At 45.6% G+C, this 26,190-nt stretch overlaps 1 protein-coding gene across 1 annotated transcript in view; it reads left to right on the top strand.

The window, feature by feature from the left end:
• Positions 1 to 26,190, top strand: part of rev3l (REV3 like, DNA directed polymerase zeta catalytic subunit) — a 74,180-nt gene continuing 47,990 nt past the window's right edge. Inside the window, exon 1 of the mRNA XM_078289770.1 lies at positions 1 to 139. Coding sequence (XP_078145896.1) covers positions 1 to 139 — 139 coding nt within the window. The remainder of the gene's footprint in view (positions 140 to 26,190) is intronic.

Below are 26,190 nucleotides of genomic sequence, written 5' to 3'. Positions count from 1 at the left end.
ATGTTTGCTGTGCGCATCGTTACCGCAGACTACTACCTGGCAAGTCCCATAAAAGACCTGGATGTCTGCTATTCTGAATTCAGGGAGAGCGACGTGAAGAAAGTGCCGGTGGTACGGATTTTCGGGGCAACACCTGCAGGTTAGCTCTTTTCCTTTTGCTTTTATTATTGTAATTATGGTGGTTGTGCTTTGCAGCGCTTTACAGTAGCTGCGCACCACGCGGTAAGTGGTTGGTGTTTATAATCCTCACGTATACACTGTTTAGTTCAAAATAAATCTGGTGATCAAGCATGTAAAACGGCGATAGGAAGACTATTAGGGTGTTGACACATTGTACCAACCCATGCACAACGCAGTGTACCGCTATTGCTTTGCATTTGCGTTGCAGCGCTGGAAGTCCCTCCTCACACGGCTGCTTTGTTTTCAGCCCTCTGCTCCATCCATCATCGCATGGGGTGGAGAGCACTTTTACCTCACATGGATCGGCATTCAGCCTTTGGGGTCGACCTGTGCCTCTACCTGCCATATGTGGCACGCGATCCGGCCAGACCTTCCCTGTGGTTTTTATTGTGTTTACAGCAACCTGTGGCATGTTGACACCACAACATGCTCCCACCTCTTCTCTTACAGCTCTCCCTTTATTTCCAGCTCCATACAAGAAAGAGAGAGGGAGGGAGGGAGGGAGAGAGACGAGATGAAACTTTATTGATCCCCATGGGGAAATTGGGTCTTTGCAGCAGCAAAAATAATAGGATTCAGCAGGGAAAAAGACAGCAAGATCAGCATTTTCTATATATATATATAAGAAATATATAAGAAAAAGCAATAAAAACACCACAAAAACGAATAAAGCAATAAATTACAATGTCAACAATTTCAGGTTTCTATAAACATATGCTGGAATCAGTTATGTGCTCTATATAGCCTAACTATGCATATACACGATAAACAATAAAACCTAAAGGTGTCAGTATGTATGCAGTATGAAATAGTGGGAACATTATGAAAATACCATTAATATGTGTAGAATGTAACAATGAAGGGAGACGTGAGATCTGAAGAAGCAAGTGAATTTACAGCACTGTACATGGTGTGCAAATATGCATTGAATTCACATTAACAGGTCTGCAGAAGGACAGCACTCTAAAGAACAATACACCTATACGCACTATACAGAGGGGGGGCAGGGATTTGAGATTTGAGTGCATTCTTCGAGGTTTGGCACATGCCTTGCCCTCTAATAAAGCCATTATAGCCGAACTCTCCGGGTATAGATGCCTTGTAATCCACATGCCACAAAACAAAAGAATAATTTCCTGCACAATACCGGCACCAGGGCCAAATCCTCTGCCGTTGTCCCACCCTCTCCTCAACTCTATTTGACGGATGCTTTCATTACAAAACACCTCAGAGTAACATGAGGGCGTATATTTTTAGCAGGGGTAGTCCCCCGTTTGGGAATGTGGGAATCAAACCTGTAACCCCCCTACCGGCCTCGCTCCGGCCATTGTGCTCTCGCAGGACGACCCGGGACCAGCAGGATATAGCTCACTCAGGCTTAAAGGATTTGGAGCAGAGAAATGAAGGACAGTGGGTCGGGGCGAGGGTGCCGGTGTCGGGTCTAATTTGGTTCTCTCGTAAAACCCCACGTTCCCATGCAGTCGCATTGATATTACGGGGCTGCACCCACTGTGGGAGGGGAGAGGCAGCCTTGACAGCTTGTCAGTTGACTGTATGTTGGCCAGCGTTTCCTCAATGTGGATCCAACAGCAACAAACCCACGGCTGCTAGGGAAAATGTGAACATTGCAATCAAGCTCAATTTTACATAAAAAGCACTAGCAAGTATTGGTAAAACATCTATTAAGAGTGATTTTTATCGTATTATACAACCGGTAGCTTCAGACAAACAACCTGAACGGTGAAAGATGTTTCCCAACCACGCTGATAATTCCCATAAAGTGCAGCTTTATGCTTTATTTGTTTACGATACCACCTACTGTGGTAACCAGGAAGCCAGTCGGTGATCTATCTTGCTCTCTCCTGTCTCTTTGTATACTGATTTGAAGAAAACTCTTTCATCAGGAGGACGCATGGGTTGTTTACTGTTGTATAAAAGCCTAAACACCCAGGAGGGTGCTGTGATTTTGGGGTACAGCGGTGATGCAGTTGGTCCGAGGTGCAGCTATTTTGCTACAAGACGACTAAAGAGGAAACGCCGGTGTTAACTGAAACAGGTGTGATTCTTTTTGAAACAATATGTTGGACATAATTGTTTGTGCTGTGTTGTGTTTGACCCGTAAGTCTTAGGCGCTCCAGGTTGAGGCCTACCTAAATGTCAGCGCCTCTGAATCCTGTCTCATATCGGTAACATCCTGAACCATGTGGCATTTTAAAGGATGCCATCCTTCCATTAGGCCTACATAGCTTGCATTGAAAACTCAACTACGTACACGCATAGTTTGCATTGTTGCCCTGTTGTAATGTGTGGTTGGACTTGCTCCTCTAATGTTGAGTCCTTTGGGTTTTACAAACGACACAATAACAAGTCTGTAGTTTCCTCACCGAGTGCATTGTTTCATATAAACTCTTCTCCTGCTCAGTTTATATATCACTCGTGTCGAGGCAGCGTTGGCTCTACGTTTCCGAAATAAAATTACATCACCATCTGGAATGCATCGAAGCAGAGAAGGATCACTCTTTCATTCTCCATTTCCAAATGTCTTTCCAAAATCAGGCTCCAAGGGGCCTGTTGCTCAGGAACGGGCCACGCCTAACCAAAAAGAGGTGAAATAAGTTACTTTTAAAGCTTTCTCGTTGGGTTTTTTGTTACTGAGGGTCGTCTGGCCAGAAGGGAGGATCCGCGTGAGCAATTTTGCTTGTATCTGTCAGTATTAATCACATCAGTGTGTGTGTGGTCATCGGTGCATCTCCACCATGTGGCTCTCGCTCCAACACAAGGCCTGAACATTCCCTGTCCTTCCCTGACCCAAACCATGCACACTCCCACCAATCATCCCAGTGCAATTTGACACCACACTTCCTGCTTCCTTTTTTTTCCCTCCCTCTTTGTTAGCCTTCAATGACTGGCCTCCTGTATCGTGCACACACACACACATGCATTCCCATCCCTGGAAATGGGTGAGGGGAGGAAAAAAAATCACTGAGAATCCCTTTGTTGTGAAAATTGCACTCGTGATCAGTATTGCATTATGCGATTTTTAGCAGCCTGCTTGATTGGAGCGCTCGTAGTTGAAAAACAAATCTCCCAGCGCGGTAAACGACGAGCCTCTCCCACACTGCCGAGAGTTGCTGCTTCGCTGCAACCTTTTGAGGTTTGACAGCATTGATCTCCCGCCTTGATGTCTACAAGCTCGGCCCAGATCCACTGACAGGCATTCAGTCCCATGACAGCAGGAGGCACGTTGTTTTCGTTTTTGCTCGGCCGTTTGCTCGTGCGTGTTTCTGTGTGTGTGTGTGTGTGTGAGGGAATGGGGGGAAACTGCATGACCAATTGACCTGAATGAGGGGTCAAGCAGCGAAGCGCAGGGAGGAATAAAACTGAGGGCCTCTCCTGCCCCCCCCCCCACCCTAGGTTTACCTCTCTCCAGGGGAACCCTTAATGCCATCTAAAGGAATTCCTCCCGGATCCATTAATAGGATAATAGGCGGATTCAAAGGACCTGGTGGCTCATTAGGCAGAAGGTCATTGTCCCCTTAACTGTTTACCTTCCTCTCTCCCTGTCGGTTACACCGGTTCAATTATCATTCTCTAACTGCAGCCCCAGTTGCTTCTAATTACTCGATGATAGAGTCAGTGAGATGCCTGTTTGTTGATCTTGTGAAATGGTTTCTCTGAATGTGATCCTTATCTTTTCCCCCCCCTAGTTTGTCTCGGGGAGTATCAGGTTTACTCTGACCTGTGTTAGATATAATAGCTGTAGGTTTATTACAGGAAAGTAGTGCCTTGTTGGTGAGAGAGAGAGAGAGAGAGAGAGGAGTGTCGCAGTGACTCAAGGAGTGTGAACTCTGCTCCGCGCTAATCCTCAGCCTGTGATGTTATTGTCTAGAGACCCAGCTTCTTCTCAGGGCTTTTTAACAAATGACTCAGAGGTAGGATTGTTTTACAGGATTTTGGTTTTGGGGACACGCAGCTACTGTTCATGTGAGAATCACTTTAGTTGCTAAGTATAATAAATGTTCAGGAATTTCTTCTTTCGTTGGTGCAGAGACTTATTTTCACTGTGCATTGACACACATGGTACAATAGGATATTGCATATAGTGTAAGACATACTATCAGGGCAGGAAACTAACTCACCAGGTCACAGTGGCTGCTAAATCCATCAGATTTCCAGCTACTTATAGTATTCCACCAGCCAACTAGGTTTAATTTTGTAATAGGACCTCTTAATAAAAGTTGTTTATCTGCCAAACTGGCTCATAGAGTAGACAAACATGCCACGCAGGCAAAATTTGAAAGCATTTGCCTGGCAGCCGATGGTAATTTCTCACCTTGTGGTTGTACTGTACATATCACTCTATGTATATGAATTCAGTACGGTTGACAGCTGTGGGAGAAAGCTACAGCAGGACCCTTTATTTCCATTATTAACTTTATCCTTATTACCATATTATGTTGTCCTACACTCACTCACTCAGTTCCTTACATCATTACCTAAAGTGCATCCTTGCTTTGTTTCCTCCCTGGGCCTTGTACTTCAGTTCCTCCCTCTTTAAAGGTTTTCCAGTCAGAGTAACACCTCTCCTGTGCTGTTATGTTGGTAACGTTGCCATGCCCGTCATGTCTCTGTTGCAGGGGCCCTACGACATCCAGACATCCAAAGCATTTCCGATGTGCTATCTGGTTTCAGAAAGGCTTGCCCAGACACAGTCGCGGCGGCCACATTGAAGGGTTTAAAAAGTAAACAGGCCATTCCCCCCCCCCTTCACTCAGGGCGGTGTGAATCAGATGTAAATGTGAGAGGTGGTTTTGTCCTTCTGAATGCCTTGATACAGCAGGTGGCCTTTGTGGTGGATTACAGTGCGGAGACGCTGAATAGCCTGTGGCTAACGAGCCACTGGGGCATGTAGCCAAAGGCTCATCTATGTGGCAGTAGAATGGGAATTTGAACTAAATTCACTACTGATTAATCTAAAGTCATCTAACCAGTTAATCAATTAGTCCAAAACTACAAAGATGGCAAAATGTGATTGACAGCAAATTCCATTGGGGATCAATCACAACCTTTATACCGGGCCTTAGCCCCTAACTGACCTGTGGGATTTGGAGATGAAGTAGCTTGCCTTTTTCCTGTTCTGATGGGTGGATTCCCTGTGCTTGTTGAATCTCTCTCTCTCTCTGTCTCTCTCTCCCACTCTCTCTCACTCTCTCTTTCTCCCTCTGTCTCTCTCTTTCTCTGTCTGTCTGTCTCTCTCTTTCTCTTTTTCTCTTTGTGTCTCCTGCAGTCAGAGCATAAAACTGTTTTGTCCACATGCCACAGTGGCTGATACATCCCAATCCACATTGACCAGTTTACCAGCCAGCTTGGTTTTTTAGCAGAGAATAGGACCTCCAAATGATAATGAGCTACCTGCCAAAGCGGCTGGCAGAGTAGACAAACTATCCAGCCACAGCCAGACTTTACCAGTGTTCAGCTGGTGGCCGGTAGTGATTCCCCACTCTGCTTGAGGAGCTCTGCCTGTACAGTAGCTGCCTCAGTGTCCTTGCTGCTGCAGCGGCCCAGTCAATCTGATTGATGGCTTTAATAGCTCCCTCCGGTTCCTCAGCGGGTATCCGAAGGCGTCGCTGTCGAGGGCACGGGCCTGACACTGCAGCACTCCGTGTCCCCAATGCATTTTCTATCACCCCAATTCACACTGAGCCAAGTGGAACGGGTGATTTTATATTAACATCTGTAGCTGTTAGATGTCTTTTTCCACTATTGGAAGGCTATTTCTTATAGTACAGGCTGGCCTTAACTTTTCTTTTTTGTGATGCTGTATTGATTCCCCAAAGGAGAAATTCTTCTTTTGCCTGCCTTCCTCCACAGGGAGGTCAAAGCGCATGGTCAGCTACCATTGTACTTTGATTCAGTGTCTTACACAACCATATCATTTAGAATGTTTTTAAGGAAATTGCAAATGAATGGCTTTGCAAAAGAGAGACCTGATGTATGGAAATGCAGACGCGACCACATGACACATTTTTGGTGGCTAACAGAAAACGTAGACAAAATTGCAGGCCATGTGCCTCTGTGTAGGATGTCAGGTTCATCAACACAGGAGAATAAATGTGACAACATGATTACATGCTCAGCACAGTAGGCTGGTGTCCGCCTATATGACACACACATGGCTAAACCTGAATCCAACCCCAACCCCCAAATTAAATATAAGCTTTTTCTTTTGTCGGGACTGGAGAAATTATTGTCATCTCACCAAACAGTACATGTCAGCACTACTGGAGCTTGTAGGTGCCGCTACATCCAAACATGCACCTCAGCTACAAACTTGAGATGCAGAATTTTCCGTTTTAAAAGCCACTATAACCACATAACAGCTTAATGACGGCGATGTGGATGGAGTAAGATAAGAGTGTATGAGATCTTAGAGGTGAAGCAGAGTGCTAATTGCCCCGGCCTCTCTGTATCTTTGCAGATGATGCAGGAGGAATACAGAATACGTGCAAACACACACCTACTCTAACCCCTAACCTTAACCCTCACCACTACATTGCTAACCCCAACTGTTCTGAAAAGGGGGCTCCCTCCCTTGAGTCACATCAACATCAGTGTGACAGAAGGGGTTGGATCACCCTGCCCGCTCCCTCCATTCTCCCCCCATGAACCCAACAACCCTATTCTCTTTCCCTCAACCTGCCTTGCCTTTTTTTACTTCAGTTAGTGATTTCCTACATTTCCCAGAATGCATTTCGACAACCCCCAGAGAACATGCCTGAATTTGTTACATTCAGTACATGTAGGCGCAGAGAGCAATAGCAATAGTGATGGCAATGGCATAGCAACAGCAAGTGGGCGAGTTTTTACAGTCAAGAAATGGTGAGAGTCACGCCCCTTGCACAAAACAGAACATGTCTTGTGGCTGCATTGCATTCTGGTCTATTGAGGCTACTACTGGTGGAGAAATTGGTCTCTCTGCCTCCGATGGATCTGATGGATTTCTCCCTGTATGATTGTTGAACGTCGGTGCAAAAGGTGGTCAAAGCCCTCGCACTTTGATTGTGTGTTTGAGGTTGGATTTTTCCTTTAAATCTTCCCTATATATCTTCCCTGTTCTCTGCCAGGAGGTAGAAGAGCCATGGGAAAGAAGACACTGCAAGTTGTGATCTCCCTGAGTGATGCATTCAGAGTCAGCCTGTGTTTGCTAAATTGTAAGTTGGTTGTGACTCCTGAAAGGGGAAAATAAAAGACCCTGTGTAGACTGCACTCTCCCTGCAGCCACAAACACCCTCCATAAAACTGTGGTGCGATGAGCAATGTCCTAAAGCTCCTCTGGCATAGAATCACCAGTTAATTAGCAATGGCCATGCAGCGCCATTACAAAGGATAATTGCATTTCAACACTGCAATTGCCAAACTCTAATTATCTACAACACTGGATACCTCCATGTCACTACCCGATCTGAGTCACTACCCGATCTGAGTCGCGCATGCGCGCTGTCGCTGCCCGATCTATGTCAACCTTAGATGTGAGTCGCGCATGCGCCATTTTACGACATTTTACCAGCTAAGCTAAAGCTAGCTAGCTTTGGTGAACATATATGATTGGAAACAAAGTAGTATCCAGTTATTGAATTATATTTATCACCACTTTGGCTGATGTGATGTAAAACATGATGGGTTTGTTTGCTACATCAGTTAACTAGCCAACTCGGTAACATTAGCGATTAATATAAAATGGCCATGGCAACATAAAAGCTATAGCTGGCTAGTGAGTCTGCATCAGCCTTAATGCTATTCAAGTGCAAGACGATTACATTTGTCTTTCCAATTAAAGATACACATTAATCTGTGGTAGTGAGCTAATTTAAAGAAATTTAAAGGGGGGTCTGTGTAAACCGTTTACGCTCGCGCATGCGCGACATCTACTGTTGACTTAGATCGGGCAGCGACAGCTGTCACGCGCGACTCAGATCGGGTAGTGACTCAGATCGGGTAGTGACACTCCATGCTGGTGCAACAGCATCTCCTTGTGCTTGTTGTTCAGTCAGCGGATACAAAAAAAGCACAGGGGAAGTGAGATGGTCTTCTCAAAGGTAGTCACATTATGATTCACTGTAACGACACAAATCTGTTTTTTTGTCTATAATTGCGGCCACTCATCTTTTTCGGCTGACTGCAGATTGTCCCGCTGAATTGCCTGAATGGGAGGCGCCATTTCCTGCCCCATTTGATTTGGCAGTGCTAGCCACTGGCTTGATCAATAGGGGACGTACTCTCTGCCCTCGCTAGTCAATACCGTCTGCTCTGCCGCTGCTATGTCCAAAAAACTGTACATTCACTTGACTAACAGAGAGTGCTGTTCCCTGCTGACCATGTTGTATACTGCAGCCTGCAGCGTGGCAAGAATTTCACCATGCTATATTCAAACCTTTCTGATGGCTAAAGCACTGACACACGTTTAGCGTCAGCTTGTTGTTGTGTGATTGCTTAATTTAACCATAACTTAAGCTACACAGGCCATGGCACTGCTTAACTGTGGCCACTGGAGACACTGGAGTCACTTTCCATTTCATTTCTGTGTAGGCATCCTTAAGCCCCTACAGGCCATGTAAGATCTGTTGATTGACATCCACGTAGCAACACACTTGTCCTTAAAATCTAAATTAAAATGTAATGCCTGCTCTGATTGTATTATAGGCCAATAGGACTTGCAGGCTGTGACAGAGCAGGGCTGCATGCATTGATGTTGTGTTGTTCGCATGCCAGACAGCTTTGCCAATGAGGTAATGTGATTTAGTTCATCTCCAGGGTGAGCTGGATACCCAATGGTGAGGGGGGGGTTTGACAGGAAGTACTTCTTCTTTTGATGCAACTGTATGAAAGACCTCCTGTTTGATGTGGAGTGCCTGGTAATGGAGGGGCCTGCTGAGGTTTGTTGCTGAGTGAGGTTTGTAAAGCCCTCCATTCTGGCAGCAGCTCTTTTCCAAAGCAGGTATCTATAATGCAGCTCTGTGTGGTCTGAAGAGAGAGGCCAGCGCTGGCACGTGGTGTTGGGTCATTTCAGGTCCCCTGCTCGGTGTTCAGCTCTTCCTCTCTCCTCCTGCCCCATTGTCCCTGCAGAGAGAGAGAGAGAGGAGGGGCCCTGCTTTGTCCATTGAGCCTGTGAGAGAGACTTCCCACTCTCTGTTCCCCCAGGGCCACTCGCACTGCTGCAGGAGAACGCTGCAGTGTTTCAAGGCAGATTAAGACCTTGTTTAAAAAGAATGAAAGAATTTGGCAGGCCGAGGAATGCTTGAATCAGTGCTGGGGGGAGAACGCTTTGAACCTGCCATGCTGTGCCATTCAGTATGGATGTTAATAAGGCGTGTGTGTGTGTGCATGTGTGTGTACATGCGTGCACACACACACACACATACAAAGACAAACAAACCGATTAAGTTCTCACCCGTAGGATTGGAGGTATCTGCAAATTGGGGTGGAGTAGCACTGCCGTCTTTTCTTACAGGAATGCACCAACCCTTTAGCAAATAAGCTTTTTAATCATCTTATTGTTGTACAACTAGAGGATTGGTAGCTGTTTCAAATCTCTATGTATATATAAGTATTTAGTGTGCCATGTTGCTTTTGAAAAAACACTAAGGTAGTTTGTACTATACACTAAACATGCACATTAAACATGCTAAAGCATTAGCATGCGCAACAGTGAAGGCACGTGTTACAGGCTCCTGGGTGTAGACTCGCCTCCACCACATCTCCATTTGAATGGGATGTTTTTTGAAGTGATTGCCTGGATAAAATGTGTGTTCAACTCTTTTGGGCACATGTTACTGGTTAGTGGCAAGTTTGCGGTTCGAGCCAGGCTGAGGCAAGTGCCTGGAGCACCGAGTGACCATCGGGTACAGTTGCACCTTGATGTCCAGTGTCCTGGAGTGGCTGCGGTGTGTGTGTGTGGAATGAGTTAAGAGAGGTGAGCGTTAACATCGTTGATAGTACGTGATACAGCCACTTTGTTTAAGCTGAAATACCCCTACTTCACCATTTGAATTTGATCGTTTTTAAGTGCTAGATCGGACAAGATGGCGTGTATTAATTTACGGTGATCACATGGTGCTGGTAAGTAGAGGACTCACGGTTCAAGTGCTGGAAGTGCCTGACAATACCAGTTACCATTAGTAACACATACAGAAATATATAAAACAGAGGTCAAACTGCTACCAATCTTCTTGTCGCACAGTGGCAAGTTGATCAGAGGGCTTATTTGCCAAAATGGAGTGTATTCCAGTTGGAGGAACACATGCAATTTGGTAAACTCTTTCATCCAAAGCTCCTTACAGCGCCGCGAATACAAATATTTGTACATGGCTATAGTGTTAATGCCATTGAGATATGCAGGATGGATCATTGAGCTGTACAAAGTGTCCACTCTTCCTTTTTAAAAGCTGTAGTCCAACACCCACCGCTCTTTCTGCTGCCCTTCTTTTCAAAAGGATTTTTTATCTCAGACTGCAGTGACAACCAAAGGGTCTTTTTGATCAATTTTTAATTCCATTGCAATGTACAGTTAGTTTGAGGACAGGCTTATTAAAAGGGGGAGGGAGGGGGAAATTCTGGAAGCCCGGCTCTAAAAATAGCACTGCTTGTGTTTTTATTTTTTTATTTTGTGCTGTTAGGCGGCCGGGCGGCCGTTGCTTTACAGGCCACTGACTAATCAGAACTGTCTGATGACTGTCTCGAGTTGTCTTTCGTGAAACGATTTTACATTTTGGGATTCATTTTCCCCTCCGGCGTCATAAAAAAAAAAGCTTTTCTTCCTCGAGGAGTTCTGTCTAGACCTGTTCTCTATATCCCCTCTCTGTTCTCCAGCTGTAATCTGCTCCAGTCACAGCAATATCTCAGCCGCAATTTAGTGTGTGGTTCTGTGCGTGTGTGTGTGTGTTTCTGCTTGTGTTTGTGTCTGTCCCTGTGTTAGATTGAGAGAGGAGGGAGGGTGAGGGGGGGGGGGGGGGGGGGGGGGGGGCTGAGAAAGAGAGAGAGAAAGAGAGTGAGCACACGTGTGAGTCTCGCTCGCCCAATGCACCAATCGAGCCGCCGTCCCTACTTCTCGTGATGTGTGGCAGAGAGAGAGCGAGAGAGACATGCTGTGAATATCAAATTTCGTTGAAGCTGAAAAAAGGAGGGCAGGCAGAGCTGGGAAATTCTCCTGTTGTCTGGCAAGAGAGCGCTGCCCCTGATCAGAGAGCTGGTCTGGACACATGCACGCACGCACACACACACACACACACACACACACACACACACACACACACACACACACACACACAGCTTTTCCTAGACTGTAAAACAACAGCACCGTGGCAACCACTCGTCTCTCCCCAATCCTCCATACATTAATAGGATCCATATCATCTCTCCCCCTCTGCAGTTCTCGCTGTAATGTCAGCAGTGGGGATTTTTTTAGGGCTCAGGATTTCAGGTTTTTCCTCTAAACTCCCATTTCTTTTCAAATGGAGATCTCTGCTTTCCTGTTTCCACCTCATTATATCCTATGTCCTTTTTCCTTTGTTGACTTCTTCTTCCTCTCTCCTCCTCTTCTTCTCTGGGTGCTCCATATTAGATCTGCCAGTCCTGCTGGTACGGATCTAACTGAGGTGCTGCATTCAGCAAGGCTGCTTAAGATGGAGAGACACAATATGCTCAATTCTGTATCTCCGGTAATGAGGAAGAGGGGGTGGGGGGATTTACATAACGCGTTATATAAAGGAACGCAACGTCGTTGAGACCGGCCTCCTGTTATCAAACAAGCTTTATGCATTCATGGCTTATTTATTTACGAGCTCTGGCTAGACAGCGTTGGGGTAAATGAGTTCGGTTGATCCCCTAACACAAGACTGGATTGGATTGCAGTGTTCGGTCAAAGCTTTATTGGCCTTTGCTTTTCAGTGGTTTTGGAAAGAAGGTGCAGTCTGTAGTTTAATGGCACTGCAGCCTGTCTCTTTGATAAACATCGCTGCAGAGAAGTTGTGGTCATCATGTTTTGAATGTGTGTGTGTGTGCATGAGTGAGTTTTTGTGTTTGTTTGCCTGGCTTCAAAGAGACCCCACACACACACACTGGCTGGTGTCTTCTTAGCTGCCGGCACCCCAAGGATTTCCCCTCTGCTGGTCACAGTCTGTAGCTCTCCCTTTCTCTCTCTCTTTGTCTCTCTCTCGCTCTCTCTCTCTCACTTGCTCATACACTGCTGTACTCAACTTCCACTCATCCTCACACCCTCCCTCTCTCTGCCCTCTCCTCCTGTCCTCTACATTCCTTTGTTTTCCCCGACTTGCAGTTCCAGTTCAGATTTTTTTTTTCTTCCCCCCACTGAATCACCTCAACATTTCCTTTCATGTTTCTCTGCTCTCCTTCTCCTCTCTCCCTCTCACCCTTGGACTGTCCTGGACTGCCTCTACAGGTGAGCTGTCACACAGCATTGCCTGATAATGCCAGGCATGTGTGTGTGTGCATGTGTGTGTTTGAGAAAGAGAGTGTGTTCACAACTGGAGCTAGCTTGGCCTTTGCCCTAACCTTGTCAACCTCTTCCCTCTCTCCCTCTCCCTTCCTCTCCTCCAAACTGAAAGCTCTGTGCACCCCTTAAATCCCGCCCTGCCCTCCACACCCACCTCTCTTTTATCACTGAGCCTCACACTCACATGCCTGAGCATTAACATGGCGACAATCATTAGAGAGAGCACATGGAGAGTGAGTGTGAGTGAACTAGACAGGTCCTTTTTGGGGTTGGGGTAGTTGAGGGGGTCATTGGACTGTTTTTGTCCCATCAGCCTTCCTACTGATGGTTGCCATAACAAAGTCCTTATATATGTGTGGAGTTGTGTGTATAGTCTACTGTTAATTGCATTCCCTGCATTGTCCCCTCTCACTAAATTTGAAGTCTTGTAACGTGTTCCTGCATGTACTTACACGTTAGCATGTGAACTGTCGATAACGCCCCTGCACCATTGTCACCAAGACAAACTCTGAATAAAGTGTTCAGAGATAACTTTTTTGTTGGAAAGAAAATGTCTTCCCTAGCAATTTAAGAACAGGTGCTTCCTTAAAGCAATACTACACTTAAGGAGAGATTCTTTTTGTTTTCTGTGGCTATCCCTGTATAGAAGTTCATGAATGGTCAACCAACAAAATTGGTCGCTCCGGAGACCTGCAGTCAGTACAACCTTAATCATATTGAAAACCTAATGTAAAAAACATAGTTCTAGCAAATCGACCAACATATAATTGTGCTTCCAGGTAATATTTCATTTTGTCCCAGGTAGTTGTTGATAAGTGATTTTGCTTGTTTGCAAATGTTCCACCAAAATGAAATATTGTTAAATATTAAACCACATTTGGAGGAAGCGCTTTTGGGTATGCTGGTGGCTCAATTGGCTCACATACTATGTACCCACAATGTCCTGGGTTCGAAACCCGGCCTCGGTCCTTTGCTGCATGTCAACCCCCCCCCCCCCCTCTCATCTTTCCTGTCTCTCTCTGCTGTAAAACTGTCCAATAAAGCAGAAATGCCAAACAAATCTTAAGAGAAAATACAAAAATATTAAGGTTATAAGAAGATAAAACCATAATGTTGCCAAAGCATGTTGATTTCATTATGGCTCACTAAATATCTGTGACGATCGTGGCTCTCTCACAGGCTCGTCTTCGCCCGCAGGCAGACCAGCAGCTTTGACCACTCAGTGACCAGATACATCCTTTTGAAAACATTATTCGCTCGAGTGGTTTGACTGGCAGTATGAAAAATTTAAAAGATAAATAATTGAAGCAGGTCAGTTCGTGAGTTATTACGTGCGCGGCAAACCTACAGTTTTCATGTCCTTTTATGCATTTGAGTTGAACTGGTTATCACTAGGCTTCTGTCGCATAGAAAGGCGTTTTTTTTTTTATTATCACACTGCATGTTGGTGCAGCCTAATTGAATTAAGCGCATACTCCGCCTCCTTCTGCCGGGCTTGCCGGCTCCTCTTACTCTCTCTCTTGCTGTATCTTTGCTACCCTTTCCTCCTCATCCTTGTTGCTGTTTTTCCTCCCTGTTTCCACCCACTCACTCGCTACTACTCCTCCTCCTCCTCCTCCTCCTCCTCCTCCTCCCCTCTCTCCGCTGCAGTAATAAGGGCTCCACCAGTGGCTGTGCGTCCTCTCCTGCCCCTGCCCTGCTCTTGCCCTCAGGCTGTGCTTGGACTACAAGGCCTACGCTGATGCTCCCCATATTTATGCAGAGTGCTCTGGCCAAACAGACCTGCTTTTTTTTTTTTTTTCTCTGTGCCGAGGAAGAGTTGAGTTGAGGTTATGTGGGAATAAAGCGGCCTGGTTCACAGGGTTCTTACTGCAAACTCTTAGCCTGCTAATTACACTCTCACTGGATGGACTGCTCTTTTCTCTCAACGCCTCTCTCTCCGGTCGTGTCTCTTGCTCTCTCTCTCCCACTGGCCCAGACTCTTGCTTTTTCTTTGTTTCTCTCTAGTCTCTTCTCACTCTCTTATATCTCTCTGTCTCTGAGTCCTTCTCTTTCTCTCCGTCTGTCTCTCTCCCCTCTGTTAGTGTCGACACTTCGGTAAAAGTTTTTTTTGCCTTTCTTGGCCCTGTTTCTTTCCATCTAGTCTGTCTCACTTTGTCTTTTGCACTCCTCTCTCTCTCTCTCTCTCTCTCTCTCCTCTCTATTACTGTCCATGCTGTGGTAATAGGGTTTGATTTCACACCAACAGAGGTGAGAGGAGGGTGAGGCCACCGAATAACAGAGGGAGGAGAGGATGAACAAGTGTCTGAATAGGTGTTACCCTCAGCGTCACTGTCTCTTCACCTCTCGCTTTGCTTTTCGCAGTCTATTTTCGAGATTCAAGATTTGAGAATGTGATGCCAGATCTGCACAACATATCATCTTAGAGCTAGTATAGGGTATAGACAGGTTGTAACCTTGCTATTTTAGTGGGGTTGGGGAACATTCAACAGCAAACAGCAACCTTTAGCAGCATATGTAAAGCTACTTGAAATGTGGGGTGCGGATTAAGACCTGCCAAATGCTGGTAAATTTTGGCCGTTGCTGGTAAATGTGTCTAATCCACTTTGGTAGATGGCCAACCATGATTTGGAGGTCCAAATCTATTCTTAAAATCTTCCACTGATAAAAACAGTGGAAGTCGCTTGTGAGATGTACCAACCACTGTGATTGGCAGACAAAAAAGTTAGTTTCCGTTCTGATTGGAATCTGTGTGAACGCCCCAAGCATGGACACGACACTGCTGCTACTCCTTCATATGCCTCATACTACAAAACGTACATTCATATTTTAATTTAAGTGGTCCCTGATGAGTTTGGTCCACAGAGAAAACCATCCTGGTCACCCAGGAACAGGTTGTATTTGCCTCCTCTTCACCTCTCTCACCTTTCTCCCTCCTTCGCTGCATTCATTGTGTATGAGTCATATCTCATTTGCTCTCCCTCTGCAGGAGGCAGAGGGACTGGAGACATGCAGGCTTTGATCTGTTTCACATGGTCACTAACCTTGTATTCATTTATCCCAGGAAAGCTGGCTGATCACACATGCTCTTTTTCAGCGGCAACCTGCTTTACACTCACTCATTTGTACACATTCATGCCTGAGAGCTGCAAGTACGACCACAGTCTTCTGCTGTTGGCTACCAAACAGCTACACTAGAGCAAGTGAGGGTGAAGTGCCTTGCTCAAGAGCGTCTTGTTAGTAGTTCTTGATATGGGAGAGCGTTCGTCAGTGGGTGAATATTAAAACCAAGAATGCAGAAAGTCGATACTTGTGTCCTTGTGGAGAATGTTCTTCCCAAGTTGTCTTGCAGAGAATGAACTTTTCAAAAATATGAAAACCTAGAACACATCTTTATAGTTTGAGATGGACTGTGTGCTTGAGGTCGCACCATCTGTTAGGACACACAGATGTTCATTTTCCCAGCTGTTTCAACTGGCTCTGTGCTATAGATGATAGCACTGTTTGGATACGTCGTTCTCACAATGACTCCTCGGTTGGCAAGTAAACTTGTAGGATCTTTATCCATCCTTTTGTTTTGGTTATCGTACTTTGGCCATTAGATGTCAAATTGTCATGGAGGATACACAAACACTTCAGTTCACACCCGTAAGCTTTTCCCACTCAGATTTTCCCAGCCGCTCCTGGCTTTGAACCGGCTTCAATGTCTAGCTCTGTGGTTGCCATCCATGGTGTGAGCTGCACAGCTAGAAGCGCTCTGATATCAGTCTGCACAGTCTGCCTCCTCGGGTAGACGGCACACTGCTACTCATGCAGGTCATGTCTCTCTCTCTCCGCACACACAATCACACGCTCTCCCCGTTTGATTAATGTGACTGATGCAGTTTGGTTGGTGGAGGTGGGGGTTATACTCAGTGGGAGACCGTTGACAGCCTCCCAGATTTCCATTTGTCTGTCAACGTGTCCTACACCTCCCTCCAGTGTGCAATTCTGGCTTAGCTGACCTCACTGAGGTGGAGAGTGTCTGACTCACACAGGATGAATGGTAGCCTTGCCCTTGGTAACAGCGGATCGGGTCTGGAGCAGCTCAGTTTGGACCAAGTTCCTGTTGCCTCACAGCTTTCCCTGCAGTATTACATCCTGTCTCAGTCCTCACAAAGAGATGACAGATTACTTTATTGGACATGCTGCACAAAGTGTTTGTAGTTTAACTTTGCACATACCTCTTTTAGATACACACACACACACACACACACACACACACGGTCCTTGCCTTACATCTTTCCCTGCAGCGTAACACCCTGTGCTTTTCTGCCCAAAGAGATGACGGATTACTTAATCAGCTATGTTGAAACAAAGTGTTTTATTCTAAAATGAGATATTGTCGATTTGAAAGATGTGACACCTTCCTCTACAAAACGGTGGCTGGCATAAAAGTATAAATCACCATGGATTATTATTGAAGCTATTCGTTATTTCAAGACGTTTGCTTTTCAAATTCTTCAAGTTACGTGTAAGCATTTTACAGAAGTTGGAGTGGAGAGATGCCCTTGGAGCACTAAATGTTTCATTGCCTTGCTCAAAATGATGGTAGGGATTAAAGGCCAGGGTTCCCATGCAGGTGTGGAAAATGAATTTAATAATTTCCAGGCCTCCAAGCATTTCGGAATCACACAAAAAAGTATTGCAAAAATATTGTTGGCTGGCTCTCATATACATCACTTCACATTTTATGTAGTTGCAGATCTGCTGCAGTTTCATTTATTTTAGTTTCATACATTTGCACAGTAGATGATCCCCGTCTTGTCATAGCCCCCCCATCTTTGATCGTGTCCCAGACAGGCAGAGGAGGGGAGAGGTGGGTGGATGGAAAGGGAGGCAGTGCCTAAGAAGAGAGAGTAGTTAACCAAAGAGATTTGACCTTCTGCAAAGAGGGTTAGGTCTTGTAAGGAAGCACCTGTTCCCGTTACACCCTCAGTTCACTGTTTGAAGTCCCAGATTGTGGGGATGTGATTTTAAAGATTATTTTATACGTTTTTAGGATACAACTCTTGGATTTATTGCTACTGGAAAAGCCCTGTTTTTCTCCCATTATATCCTTCTTTTTTGTGTTGTCCTAATCACATCCCTTGAGTGGTCCATCTTGCTTTTGATTCATCTCCGACCCAGTCCAGGCAGCCTCAGTCCCAGTCTGCTCCCTCCATCTGGGCTCCATTCTCACCAGCCAGGCAGACATTTAGGAATCTGACAAGAGAGCGAACGGGAGGGAGAACGTGGCCCACACATTCAGAACCTAGGCCGGCCAATAGCCAACCTTGATTTTTGTGTTCATATTTAAGAAGATTGATGTATTCTTGCTTTGTTTGCCTAACGAAGGTCTGGCATAAAGCATTGTCCAAGTCACCATCTGGTCAGGCTCATCCTGTCTGCTCAGACTGGCTCTGCTCTGCTGTCTGCCTCCTCCGCCAGAAGGAGATGGAGGGATACCTGGCAAGGAGGGATAACCATGCCTTTCCTCCAGTAAACTCAGCTTGACCGCTTGAGACATGCTGGCTACAAAATGGTCATTAAGGGGAAATTGGGAGCTGATTCTGTCCCCCATGATGAAATCAGAGTAGGGGGACAATGGATTGGTCTCCGTTCATTTGCTTGTTTGTCCATCACATGCAATCTCGTAGAAACTGCTGATTAGAGTCTGACGAAACTTATTATTATGCATTGCACCACTCCGTTCTAGCATTGTCAAAAACAAGGTGACATATTTGTCACTGATTGGCCCAGAGGAGGACTGCATCATTAGCGGGGGGCATGCTTACAGTTGCTTTGTTGATGTCAAGACTGGGGATAACTAATGGCTATGATACACAGGCAGCATTTATAGGCATTTGAAAGGGCAGTATTACTTTAAGCAGGGATTTGCATTTGCAAATGGTACAAAATCATGCTATCAGAAACATAAGTGTTCGTGAAATTGCATCTGTACCCTGCCTCAAATTTTCACCCACGTCTCCAGGCCTTAAGCACTGTGCACAGGAGCAATGCAGGAAGTCCTCCAGCTTATGTGGGAATAGCCAGGCTGGGACGTCATCTCTCCTCAGTCCCTGGCTTGTTGCTCAGGCGTCCGGCCAGGACAGGCTTGGCTGTGTCGCAGGAGGGACGGCCCACCTATCAGCCCAGTTAACAAAGCCCAGACACAGTCAGGGAGGAGACTCACCCAGCCGGCTCCAGGTTTGGACGCCGTCCCACCGTCTCTCCCTGCTACAGCATGAAGTCAGCCCTGCGAGGGAGGTCTCTCTCGTGATCCAATGGAACCTGTGACAAGCTGCCTCTCAGATGGATAAATGGGGGGAATTGTGGAGTGGAGGCATAAAAAAAGGAACTGAAGGCATGACAGATTTTTCCCTGGCTTTTGGAGAGGCTTGGTTAGTAAAAGGCTAGGGTGGGATGGTTTGGAGATAACACAACAATCTTCATGGGCGAAAACAAAGGCATTGGAAATAAGGCAGCACACGTGATTACTTATTGTAGTACTGGCATTATTAACACGTAATTACTGTATTGGCATATCAGCAGTACTGAAAGAGCTTGTTTTGTTTAGAATGGCTCCACATCTGCAACTCGTTTAAAATATTCACAAGCAAAATAATTCGGATTATTATTTTAGCCATAATCGCGCAGGAAACTTCAGGAAACCATTCTGAAGCTTTAATGTGAGGAAATGACCACTTATCTAGAGGCCGTATGCAACGATACAAAATGTGTTGCATGACTTGTTTTGAGTTCACATTTTCCTTTAGGCGGTCAGGAAGAAAACACTCGTAGGTGGTTCAGCTAGGAGAGAGAATCCTGCATGTGAGATGCAATCGTTGGCGTTTTGTCAGGCTTTATGTGAAGTCTGGCCAGCGTTGAGATGGAAGTCTGGTCAGTAGAAACGTCGATAGGCCTTGTTTAACCACACCAGAGCTGCTCTGTTTATATGAGTGGAAGAGTGGAGAGGATGAGGAACTGCTGTTTAGAGCAAAGTGGTCTGACTCAGGCGTACTCCAGCTCCGTATTTGTTTGGAGGATGTGTGTGTGTGTGTGTGTGTGTGTTTGAGTGAATTTGTGGCGTGTGAGAAAGAGCGAGTGAGTGATTTTTCTCGTGTGTTTGTGTGCACGGGTGTGTGTGAGTTGCAGATGTGGAGCGATGCTCGGCAGCAGAGAAGAGGGAGGGAGGTTGCTGTGCTTTCTCGGCGCTGGCAGAGAAGCCCTCTCCAGACAGCCATAAAGAAACAGACCTCCCTCCTATTAAGGCCCTTGTTTAATTCTGGAACGGCACACAACCGACCGTCTGCACAAGCACTTAGCAGAACGGCTGATTGAAGGGACGGCGCTTGTGTTATTCCAGATCTCTGTTATATTTTCAGTGTTTGTGTGATGGAAGGGCCGGGAAAAGGAGGAGGAGGAGGAGGAGAAGGAAGAGTGTTTACACCACAAGTGGTAAATGAACGAGCGTCACTCCAAATAATCACACACATATTGTCGCTGTCGAGTGAAAACCTTGTATCTCCAAAATGTCAACTTTTCGGGAAGCAAGCAGAACAGCCTTGATCTTAGATTGACCACCATGCATTTTAGAGTTAATCCTATTGCTTTTGAAAGAGTACTATTTGCCCAAGAGATCGGAAAACTTTCTCAACCCATAGAGGAGCATGTAATCCTTCAGCTGATGTTAAAACATGAAAATCACCAAAATTGGAGTTAACAAGTTTTTCTACTAGCTAGCTACGTAGCCTAGATTCTGGTAGATGGCTATAGCGGGCTAAATACAGTATATTGGTTTAAAATGTTGTGAATGTTGTGAAATGATGTGCATCTTTGTACACAACAGTAGAACATAGCTGGGCTGTACTTACTTTTCCGGGCAGAGTATGACGCAAGTTCAAAATGGCCGCTGTTGGAATAAGGTCCATTTTGGCTCCAGTAGTCCTCCTGCCCTCCCCTCACCCCTCTCTCTCTCTCTCACACACACACACACACACACACACACACAATCTCTCTCCCTCTAGGTCGCACACGCACTGCCAGGCATAGCAAGATTTGTTTCTGCACTACATGCTGCAGCAATGCCACAACCATTACCGTCACCCAGCCTAAACACAATGGTTTCCCCTTGTATTTAACTTGTGGGCTGCCCACTTATTTTTCTGACCACTTGAGTGAAAATGCTTGAATTCAATGTCTTTGCCATGCACCGGGCTTCTGAATTGGTTCCTAGTGGTCACAGAGTCTGTCCCGTAACTGGTAGGTCACAGGTTTGATCCCCGCGACAGTTAGTGTGTCCATCGACAGCCATGTTTACAGTTTACATATATTACAGTGAGCCTCTACTTATTCAGTTCTTGTTTATTGCAAGTTGCTCTGGATAAGAGAGTCAGCTAAATGCCTACAATGTAATGAAAACACTTGGCATTAAGCTATGTATTAACCCATGAAAACGTGTATTGTGTTGTTACAGCCCTCTTAGTACATTATGTATTAGGGAGATTTTACCTGAGTGCTTAAAAAGTATTATTGTGTGCTTATAATACTCTTCCATAGGTTAATACACTAGATTAAGGCCATTGTAACCTGTTACCTGTCAGTCTTTACTCCTGGCGGTTGTGATCATTGAGCACCTTCCCTACGTGATGCCAGGCCCCAGAAAAACAAACACACACTTGAAGTAGCGGTCTGGCTTGGCCCGGCATCATTCCAGTGGTCTCACACTCTGGCCTGACTTCAAAAGCTTGACTTCTCAGAAAAGATAAGAGCACACATCGCAGGCTTGTGTAATTAGTTTATAAAGCAGGGAGCATAAAGTCCTCTTCCGCTCTCTTTCCTACGCTGACTGCTCATCTGTATACTCCCATCCCTCGTCTCTCCTCTGGTTAATTTAGGGAGCAGATGATGGGAGTGAATCCATTACAGAGGATGTGATTTAGAGGGTTGTCACCCTCCTCTGTTCCCTCCTCCTCCTCCTCCTTCTCCACCTCCTCCACCTCCTCCTCCACCACCTCCCCCTCCTCCTCTTCTCACTGCAGTCATTCTGCTCTCCCCCTCAGACAGAGATAGACTGGGATTTTCCTGTGTGTGTGTGTGTGTGTGTGTGTGTGTGTGTATTTGTGTGCGTGTGTGTGCATGTATGAGAAAAATACTGTATATGTACTAATTGTTGCCTACACACACACACACACACACTTGGGATGCATACATAATGATGAGAATAAGGAAAAAAATTTAAAATAACAGTGTTTTTTTTACATACAACTTGATTTTTCTGACAGGGATTCTGCACAGCACCAGAATACAAAGGAGGCTGTCTAAACATCTTTTTTTTCAACATCTAGCAATTAGGAAATTGCAGTAATGAAAATCCTGATTATGATATTATATTGATTAATTGTGCAGTGCAGCCCTAACACACACACACACACGCATAGAAGAGCATCAGTTAGTAGGCTAGTATTGCCACCAGCTTCTCTTAACAGCAGTTAGCATGGCTAGTTATCTTTTCTTTCCATTTTACAGTCTGTTGAGAGTGGAGACGCCCATATACGCAAAAGTCCAAATAGTTCACATCCTGACAGGCTAACCAAAATATATAATGGCTTTTTAAATTTCTCAGACAATCTGTGTGCCTTTAATGGGGCTCTACCATTAAGGGATGATGATGTACCCCTCTAGCGTGTTATTCCCACTTAGCCCGCCTCTCCGTGTTCATCTGCTCCCTCCGCTGTTCCTCGATGAATTTATGTAAAGCCTTACAGTCTTAACAGTCTTAATACGGGAGCCGTACTCCACCAACATTTACTGTAATGCGTTTGGAATGACCCCAACATCAGGGAGGGACGTTACCGCGCACACCGCTAGCAATTAACTCATTAGAGCGGTGCCAGCGAACATGAAGGATGGTGCCAATGTTGCCACGCCGGCGAAGGAGCTATTGATCGGCTGGTCCCCTCATGCAGAACAGTTATTTCCTTCTGGAGTATACTGTACATATACACTCACTGGATAACACACACACAAACACACACACACACACACGCTTCCAATTTCATAGAGAGGCTTAAGGCTTATGTGTGGGTGGGGGGGTTGTTTGTGTTTGTGTACGTGGGCATGTGTGTGCAAGACTATGGCCAATATCTCAGAAAGAATTGTACCTAGAAGAACATATTGGTTTACAAAAAGGTATATTTTGCATAAATGTAGCTGTGGTGCATCAGTAGTCATTACAGTACTAATCTTGGTAGAGAGAAAAAGGGGTAATCCGTGGGTTCTTAAAATAGATCTGTGGGTTCTTTAAATACATTTGGCCTAAAAGCTCTTAAATACAGTTATTAGGGGTTTTATTTTTTCACCAAATGCAATGATGGGTTTCTCTGCACTGCATGTCCATCATTAGATTAATGCAGAACAGTTGGACTTCACGTCCCTTAACAATATCCAAGTGTCCTTTTTCTTATGCAATCCTTTTATAGTTTCAGAACTTTCACTAGCTAGAAATAGGCTGTTTTTTCCAGCTTTGTTCTGGTTTTCAGATTGATCTTAGATTCAGTTCCTAAATAGTTTTAAAAAGGTCTTAAAAACTCTTAAATTTGGCTTTCTGAAACCTGCAGATACCTGGTAACAGAGACTTACATTGCCTTCCCTGTCAGCATCCTTCTCCCTCCTTCTCTTCTGCTGCCTCTGCTCAGCCCCCCCCTCCTCCTCCTCCTCCTCCTCCTCCTCCTCCTCCTCCTCCTCCTCCTCCTCCCCCTCCCCCTCCTCCTCCAGACCTACTCTCTCTGTCTCATCTGCTTGGCACTCTGCCAGGATGCTCACTCAGGCTGCTCGGTGTACGAAATACTGCCTTGGTGCTGTGTGTATGTGTGTGTGTGTATGTGTGTTTTCTGTATGCGTTCATGGTGTGTGTGTGTGTATCAGATTCTAATGGCCCTTTATGTATTCTATCACCTCTCGACACACACACCTCTGTGTGTGTGTGTGGTGTGTATTCACTGTTTTGCTTGCCTGTGTGCCCTCACCCACCCCAATTCTATACATTTACATTTACGTTGACGTTTACATTTTAATTTTTTTGGCATTTAGCTGACGGGCTTGGCAGCTTTGGGTCTTGCTCAACACTTTCACAGAGCACACGGTTGTTAATGGAAACACAAAAAAAGTAATATAGAGGAAAGGTTGACTGAGGCTGCTTGCTCTTTTTCAGCAGCGTCCTGCTTTACATTCACACAGGTTCACACATTCACACCTCGGAGCTGCCCAGTACAACCAGTCTTTTACTGATGGCTACTGAGAAACTCCACTAGAGCAGTGAGGCTTTAGTGTCTTGCTCAAGGGCACCTTGACAAACGTTGTTGAGGGAGGGGAGAGTGTTTCTCACGCTCTTTCCCGACCATCATCGTGGATCTGAGGATAACACTGCATTGACATCTTTTTCTGTTTTTCTGTCCCATAAACCAGCGCTCAGAATGATCTTTTCGTCAGTTCTGGCTATTTTGATATGTCGTTAACAACAGCGAGTTTTGAAAAATCCAAAGTATCTGTCATCCATTGGCCAGCAGACCCAACAGCCACTAGGGGCGCTAATCCTTTACAATCCATCAAAACATCCTCAATTGGAATGAATGGCTTCCGGTCTGTGTCAAACCAGCGGAGCATGAAGATGTGAACACAGCGTAAACCTGCTCCTATAACCTTTAAACCACTGCCGCCCGTTCAGTAAGAGCTATGGACTATTATTTTGGAGTTCTCTTCTCCTAGCTGTGAGAGCGGTTAGGCCTCGACTTCATACAGCTCTCCCCGGGCCATTTTAATTAATACCAGTGCTAGTTTTATTAACCTCTACTTCCCTTCCTCCCTACGGCAGTTGACTGTCTGATCATTGCAGAGGGAGCCGTACTGCTCTCTGAAACCCCCCCGAATCGCAGACCAGAGACAGAACAAAGATGAACTCATTGCTCTGCGCTTCACTCGTAGATCACTCATTTTATGCGTGACTGCTGCACCTTATTTTATTCCACTGTCTTCATGCTCAAACAGTTAATTGGAGATATAATAAGCATGTCCTGACCCTCTTCTCCAAGCTGGAATGTATTTGCTTGAGTTCAAGACCAAATGGCGCATTCGCAACGTGATAGCTGCCTTTGAAATGAACCTCTCTCCATTGTGCTCCCAGGTTTGGGCAGGCAGTGACATACGGGTATTGGTTTTCAGTACAGAGACTTGTAACAGGGATGAGGATTGGCTAATGGGACAAAATCAACAGTTCTGCAGATTAGTTCTGCAAATTTGCATCTTTTACCAGCTGCGGAGCGGGGCCAGAAACTAACCTTTTTGTCCTCTGGCCCAGTCGCTGATGGATTCCAAAATTTGTCAGGCATTTTCACTGTTTTACCATGACAAATAGGATTTTCAAAATGGAATTGGAGCTCTGAACGATGGCTGGTTACCCGCCAAACTGGCCGGTAGAGTAGATGAACTTAACCTGCTACGGAAAAAGTTACCAGCAATTGACTGATGGCTACTGTTGACTCTCCGGCCTTATCCTGGGGAAACCTGGCTTCATTTGTATGTGTAGAGTTGTCCAGACGCCAATTTAGGCCACAGACATTGTGTATCATCGTGGGAGTGAAGCAGCTTCCTCCACAGCATTGTTTGTGTGTCTGTGTTTGTGTGTTATTATTTTATTATCTTTTGACCATGTTTTTCTCAGTTTTTATTCTCCTTTTGTAGATATTTTATTCTTGTTTTTAGGCATTTTGTGTGCAAACTCTGCTTTTTGGTAAGCGCTGTATAAATACAGTTTATTATTATTAAAATTGAATTATTGTCACCAACACATTCACAAACACAAACGGCAAGACAGATGGTGGCAGATCACCTAATTTTCAATTGTGCACACATACACAGAAGGTGAGAGAGACAGTGGCAGACTACCTGATTTCCATGTTGATTGCAGCTTTTTTGCTGTGTGCTGACTGAGTCATTTTGTCTGACTGGATAGATCTCGAGGTCTGTCTGTCTGTGTCTGTGGCCCAGAATAGCTAACAATACATTACAACAGTCTGGCTGGCTAACTGGCTGGCTGGCGGACAGACTCACTTACTGGCTGGTTTTATAACTAACCGCCTTGGTAAGTGGCTGGCCGACTGTCTGCCTTACTGACTGTATGGGGTGGAGGAGCCGCTACGCCGAGTGCTGAGTCATTGAGCCGTGCTGCAGATTACACTCCATGAGCAAGTGTGGGGGGGATGAGGGAGGGAGGTAGGCAGTGAAAAAGCAAGAGCAGGGAGCGAGGGAGGTGTTTTGGCAGAGTGGACCTCCTCCGCCTCAGCGCTCCTCCCCCCTGAGATAAGGCCCTGAAGCGCCGTCATAGTCCCCTCCCCCCTGCTCCTCCCTCTGTCTCTCATTCACAAATCCTCCAGCAGGAAGGTAGACAGGAGCCGGCACATGTGGGCCTGGGGAATACTGGGGCA

The sequence above is a fragment of the Centroberyx gerrardi genome, chromosome 18 (assembly GCF_048128805.1).
Source record: "Centroberyx gerrardi isolate f3 chromosome 18, fCenGer3.hap1.cur.20231027, whole genome shotgun sequence".
In the NCBI taxonomy this organism is placed as follows: Eukaryota; Metazoa; Chordata; class Actinopteri; order Beryciformes; family Berycidae; genus Centroberyx; species Centroberyx gerrardi.
The sequence above is the reverse complement of the archived record's forward strand: the minus strand, read 5'-3'. Positions and strand labels throughout refer to the sequence as shown.